Below are 6,439 nucleotides of genomic sequence, written 5' to 3'. Positions count from 1 at the left end.
TTCTTTCTTTCTGACATTTACCTAGCTCCATTAATCATTTACTTTTAAAAACTTGCATGGGGGTGGGGGGGAATATGGGTGCACGTACACCATGGCATGCATTGAGGTTTGAGGACAACTTGCAGGAGCTGGAGCTCTCCTTCATACACCCGGGTTCTGGGAACCAAACAGGTCATCAGGCAGCAAACACTTTTAACAGCTCAGCTATCCTACCAGCCCTGTATTTTTTTTTTTTTTTTTTTTTTTAGTTTTTTGAGACAGGGTTTCCCTGTGTAGCTTTGCGCCTTTTCCTGGATCTTGCTCTGTAGACCAGGCTGGCCTCGAACTCACAAAGATCCACCTGCCTCTGCCTCCCAAGTGCTGGGATTAAAGGTGTGTGCCACCACCGCCCGGCTTGTATTTTTTTTTTTTAATGATTTATTTATTTGCATTGGTGTTTCCCTACAGGTGCACCTGTGTAAGGGCATCAGATCCCCTGGAACTGGAGTTACAGACAGTTGTGAGCTGCTGTGTGGGTGCTGGGAACTGAACCCAGGTCCTCTGGGAAAGCAGCCACCTCTCCAGACCACGGCCCTGTATTTTTGAGACAGGATCTCATGTAACCCAGGCTGACCTTAAGTTCAGAGACCTACCTGCCTCTGCCTCCCAAGTGCTGGGATTAAAAAACGTGCCCCACCACTCTGGATCTAGCCACTTTAAAAATACTACTCATGTACATGTGCATTTTCAGAATTATGCAAACAGTATCAACACAGCTGTTTCACGGAGATCTTACCTACTGTAACAAATCAACAGTGCAACAATAGTGAGTGTCCAAATGAACACAAAAGCAAGACTACAAACTGATGCTGTTGGAGATTATTTTTTCTTTTATGATCAGTTTCAAAACACACTACAGGGAGGGGGAGTGAGTAGGAAAAAAACCATACTTTATTTTCCTGTTAACACTAAGCCATATATTCACAAAGTGTTCCAATTACTCAGTCACATCTACAGCCCCAGTCACTACCTTAAATGTTCACTGAGAAATAGTCAAGTGACAGAAATCACTATGAGGCGCCCAACTGGAGAACAGTAACATTGCTACATATAATTTATGAACTTATCCAGTCTCTCAGATATTTACCCCGTTTTTAAAAATTACTAACCCCAGTGGTTATGGTAACAGTAATATAAACACCTGATTTCAGTTGATGTTCTAGTCACTGTGAACATAAAACTTCAAAGACAGTTGCAGACTACGGTGCAGTGGTGACCGTGACCGCAGGCACAGGGTAGGCTGGGACAGGCATCCACTATACACACTCTCAGTATGCTGTCATTTCCCACACTGTTCTGTGCACACTTGTCTCATAATATAAACCATTTCTTCAAATAATTAGAAAAACAAACAAGATGAATGCATTTTTCCATTTCATTTGAAAATAACTTAAATAAAAGAAGTTCCTCGTTTGTTAAAGTCAGTGGAGATGGCTGGCTCCAACTGTCCCAACTGAGGCACAGTCCCATCCCGTCTTACTGCCATCACAGCGTGGCACTGAGACCCAGCATGTTAGGAGAACTTCACCAAATATGTTCTAAATCTGCACTTAAATTTTTAAGACAGAAGAAATCAAAAAGTATGACAATTCATCAACACCACTGGAAGCTGTGAATTATTGTAAATAATCTTATATGTGCATATAGTTCAAACAATAAGCTTCTGGAGGGAGAATAAAATAAATACACTCTTTTCCATATGTACTTAATGCCGCCTAGAGTTAGATGAAAAGATTAATATTACTAACAGGAAGAACCAAACTATATTAAGGACTATTTTCTAAGTAGTTACAACAATTTCCCAAAACAAAGGTAGGCAGGAGCCTATGCAGTACAGACTTCCTGTAGTGTAACATCACTTGCTAGTATGAGGTATGCTCTGTAAGCAATTAATACGAATATAAATAGGGAGAAGCCACCACTAACCATAGGTTGGTAAATCAATGTCTTGACTAATGTAGTTTAGGAAAAGGACCAAGGGAAACAAGAAGGGGCAGGTGTCCATGGGAACATCATGTATGTGCCTTATCATCACCAGGGTCAGGTGTCCATGGGAACGTCCTGTATGTGCCTTATCATCATCACCAGGTAGTCGACAATCCACTGTCACAAAAAAAGATAATGTTTCCAAGTACACTGACCTAGAATATACTTTATGTAGCAGAGTGAGGTTATTTAAGTATTACTAACGCCTCCTTGCATTTCTCTGAACATATACGTAATTGGTTATGCATATCAAAAACTATAAACAGACCTTTTAAACACTTTTATCTCATTTTGGAAAAGTTAGCAGTACAGATGGTATACTACTGAATTTTCTAAAATATCAAAACTTACGGGGTGAAACTAAAGAAAATATCTCTTTAGTAAATGGCCTGTGTGAAACCCAAGCTCACTCTCATAGATTTGAAAGGATTGTGATCCAATGATTGTTTAGCAGCAATTTTACCAAACTGTAAATTCTTTTATTAACAGGCATTATAAACAGATAATACTAAACTTATTTAAAAACCATGAGTGCCACACCAGTGAATATACAGCTCATGAATAACTTAAAATGTATTTCCCATTTTAAAAGGCAACACATAGCATACAAAAACCTATCCTAAACAAATAAGCTATACTATGGATACATGATTGACGTGTCTAAAATGATAGATATATACAGTACATAATTGTTAATTATGTGATCAGTACATTGTTCTACACAACTCCCTTCATGCTTCACTTTCTCCAGAAACTGAATTCTGAACTTCCTCTTCTAAAATTGGTACAATCAGGTTATCCTTCGACATCAAATTATATTTCATCACAAATTTAGTAAACCGATGACATAAAAATGTTTCATTCTGTAGAAAGAAAAGAAAAAAAGTCATTTTACTATCCAAAAACACAAGGCTACAAGGCTAGAGACAGTACCAACACATTATCGTCATCTTGACAAGAATGTATTAAGATAATTACTGACATACTGTGCTGGTTAGCTTCAGTCAACTGAGAAAATGCCGCAAGAGATTAGCCTATAGGCAGGCCTGTGGGGCGCATACACACACACACACACACACACACACACATATATTCTTGATTGATGTGCACAACACCATCCCTGGGCAGATAGTCCTGGGATATATAAGAAAGCAGTCTGACCCTTTAATCCCAGCACTTGGGACTTCTGAGAACTCAAAGCCATCCTGGTCTACATAATGAGCTCCATGTCAGTCAAGGCTATATAGTCTCAAAACAACAAAACAAGCAGGGTAAGGTGTGGTGGCACACACCTCTGATCTTAGCGCTCAGGAGACAGAGGCAAGCAGATCTCTGTGTGTTTGAGGCCAGCCTGGTCTACACAGAGTTCCAGGACATCCAGGGCTACACAGAGAAACCCTGTCTCAAACCAAAAGAGATAAATAAAGAGAAAGAAAGCAGGCAGAGAAAGCCATGAGGAGCAAGTCAGTAAGCCGTGTTCCTCCATGGCCTCTGCTCCAGTCCCCCACCCCCACCCCCATGACTTCCCTCAGGGATGAAATGTAACCCAAGAGTTGTAAGCAGAACTAAACCTTTTCCTATTCAAGTTGCTTTTGGTCATGATCTTTATTGCAGCAATGTAAAGCAAGCTAAGATTTATACTTACTTCATATTCATCAAATATCTGCCGGTGATGAAAATAGGCATGTGAAAATATTCTATAAATCCTACGGCACACTGATCCTAGTTTTGCTACAGATGATTCTTTTATGCTAACCCTAAAAAGAGAAGAGAAACCAGAAATTTACAGGCTGAATAAAACGTTAGACACATATAGTCCAATCTTCTCAATTCCCAAGTGTGGAAACCAATACCCAGAGAAAAGAGTGTCTGGACCAAGGTTACAGTGCTGTAAGTGGGAAGAGTAGGCCGCTCCTTGGTCCTGGGTCAGTGCCCTCTCTACTCAGCCACAGCACCTTAGTTAAATGCAGGGTTACACTTCTGAAACGTTGTTAAAGGATAACGCACTTAAAACGAACCCTTGACACCTCAAAACTTACTAAAACAAAACCAAAACAACCAGACTTTAAAAAATATTTTCCACTATTAATATTTTGTCTAATGCAGGTAATTGAAACTACTAAGAGGACTCATTATTTTATCCACAGAACCTGCTTTTGCTTCCTTTGTATTTTTGAAAATCAAAATATGCATATTTCTAATTCTCTTTTAGAATATGATAGAGAAAAATCAGATGTTTTCTGTGTTTTTTTTACCCTCACAAACTTTAGACAAAGTTTTTGCAGCTAATCATATTTTAAAGGGGGAAAAAACTCGAATTCCATCTACTTTGTAACAAATACCCAATTCCTTAGTAGAATAAAAGACCAATCATGAGCCAGGTGTGGTGCAGACACTTGCAACCCCAGTCCTTACAAGAATTGGCAGGATGATCACTCAAAATCCAAGAACAGCTTAGGCTAGTTCAAGGCTAGCATGGGCTACACAAACCCTGTCTCAAAACACCAGTCATGCTGGGTATGGTTGTACATGTCTTTAGTCCCAGCACTGGGGAGAAAGAGGCAGGTGGATCTGTGAGTTCAAGGTCAGCCTGATCTACAGAGTGAATTGGAGGACACCCAAGGCTATAAAGTGGGACTCAAGTCTCAAAAACAGTAATTTTTTTAAGAACTCATAAACCATGGAAGAAAAAAATCCATTTTCAATTTTTAAAAAGTGGGGGAAAGGAGAACTCATAACCCCACCAGTAATACAATACATGCAGTTTCCCCCCAGATCTTAGAAAAACCTACAAAACATGACATGATATGATATGCCTGTCAAGTTGCCTTCTAAATAACTGTTTATACTGCCAAATTTGGTTTTGTAGGACTCAGAGTAACTACAGAGACTCATAATAGATCAAAATACTGAGAAGAAATGACCATTGAGTGCTCAGTCATAAATGGAGCATCTCTATCACCTCCCCCTTCCAAGCTCAGGGACTATGGAGGAAGGAGAAGTAATAATATAGGTTAGAGAAGGAGAAGTGCAGAATGCTGACTTCCAGGCATGCGGGGGGCGACGCACTCTTGAACTCACAGCACTGTGCTTCCCTGTCGCAATGGAATAGGGAAGCCCCACTCCTCCCTGAGAATCCATACATTGTTAACTGTTGTTGGGGAGAACACACTAGGTAAACTGTACAAGCTCTTGTAAACAAACTCCTTCACATTCCTAATGAAGCTCACTGGGGAACACACGGGAGGTGGGGTAGGGGCAACAGAGGGAGAGGGAGAGAAATGAGCAGAGAGGGAGAAGAAAGCAAGGAAAGAGAGGAGGGTTGGCTGGGAAAAAGAAAGGGATGAGTGAGAGAAGAGAGGGGCATGGAGTGAATAGCATCAAAATATATTACGTATGTAATAAAATGCACGCTATACATGAATGTCATAATATGTTCATTATTATGTGTAATTAAATATATGTTAAAACTTTGCTTAAAATTGCTACAGGCGAAAATAAGCAAAAACAAGCAGCCTCCCTTAAGAAAGTCTGCTCTTTCTCTCTCAGAGCTGAGCCAACCGCTGGTGCAGAGGCCTGGAGAAGGAACAGCACGCAGCAGCAGCAGCAGCAGCAGCAGCAGCAGCAGCAGCAGCAGGGACTAGACCGCTCTCTGAGCGCTGGGAAACGAGTTCTGACATTTAACCACAACCTTCATTGCAAACTCGAATAATGTGAGCAAGTCAACTTATACTTCTAAAAAACTATAACCAAAACATTGTTTTCAAACATCAATCTTGTCAATGAAACCCCAAAAGCTGAATATCACATTTAAAAGTTTTGTTTACCTGCTGGGAAAATATTTATTGCTATTCAGAAGACATGCAGCACCATCAAGTGTGTGTCTTGTGTAATCTATAGCAGGGCACTAGAAAAGAGACAATTGTCAATGCATTGACAAAGAGGAGGTCTATATTACTAGCGCTCCTTCCCACTGTGACCAAATTCCTGAAGAAGCGACATAAAGCAGGGTTGCTTCTAGCTCACTACGGTGGGAAGTCTGCGTAGAGAGGACCATCACCTCATGGCAGCCAGGAATCATAGAAATGGCAGGAAGGGAGCAGGTAAGAAAATGCCCCTCAGAGATGAATTTCCAGTGTTCGTTTCTTCTAACCAAATTCAAGCTTCCAGTTCCCACATCTCTCATCGGGTATTAAGCCATTTACTGGGCCTTCAGCATCTGTGAACACCCTCCAATACACCTGCTTACACTCTATTGTCTCCTACCTCTCTTCCAGGACAGCCAGGGCTGCTACACAGAGAAACCCTGCCTTAAAAAAACAAAAACAGAAAAGGCCCTTCTGATTTCAGAATGACTATGAAATACAGCACTTGGGAGGCAGAGGCAGGCAGATCTCTGTGTGTTCGAAGCCAG

General features: G+C 40.7%; 1 protein-coding gene across 2 annotated transcripts in view; it reads right to left on the bottom strand.

Annotated features, from left to right (window-relative positions):
• Positions 1 to 908: 908 nt before the first annotated feature.
• LOC128117522 (MOB-like protein phocein) overlaps positions 909 to 6,439 on the bottom strand; it is a 47,960-nt gene continuing 42,429 nt past the window's right edge. For both annotated transcript variants that reach the window (XM_052749475.1, XM_052749473.1), the window contains 3 exons: positions 5,853 to 5,932; positions 3,671 to 3,782; positions 909 to 2,888 (listed from right to left, as the gene is read on the bottom strand). In XM_052749475.1, the coding sequence (XP_052605435.1) occupies positions 2,757 to 2,888; positions 3,671 to 3,782; positions 5,853 to 5,932 (324 nt within the window). In that variant the 3' untranslated portion in view covers positions 909 to 2,756. The remainder of the gene's footprint in view (positions 2,889 to 3,670; positions 3,783 to 5,852; positions 5,933 to 6,439) is intronic.

The sequence above is a fragment of the Peromyscus californicus genome, unplaced genomic scaffold (genome assembly GCF_007827085.1).
Source record: "Peromyscus californicus insignis strain IS unplaced genomic scaffold, ASM782708v3 Scaffold_21__1_contigs__length_65335640, whole genome shotgun sequence".
NCBI lineage: Eukaryota > Metazoa > Chordata > Mammalia > Rodentia > Cricetidae > Peromyscus > Peromyscus californicus.
This window is presented reverse-complemented; position numbering and strand designations above follow the sequence as displayed.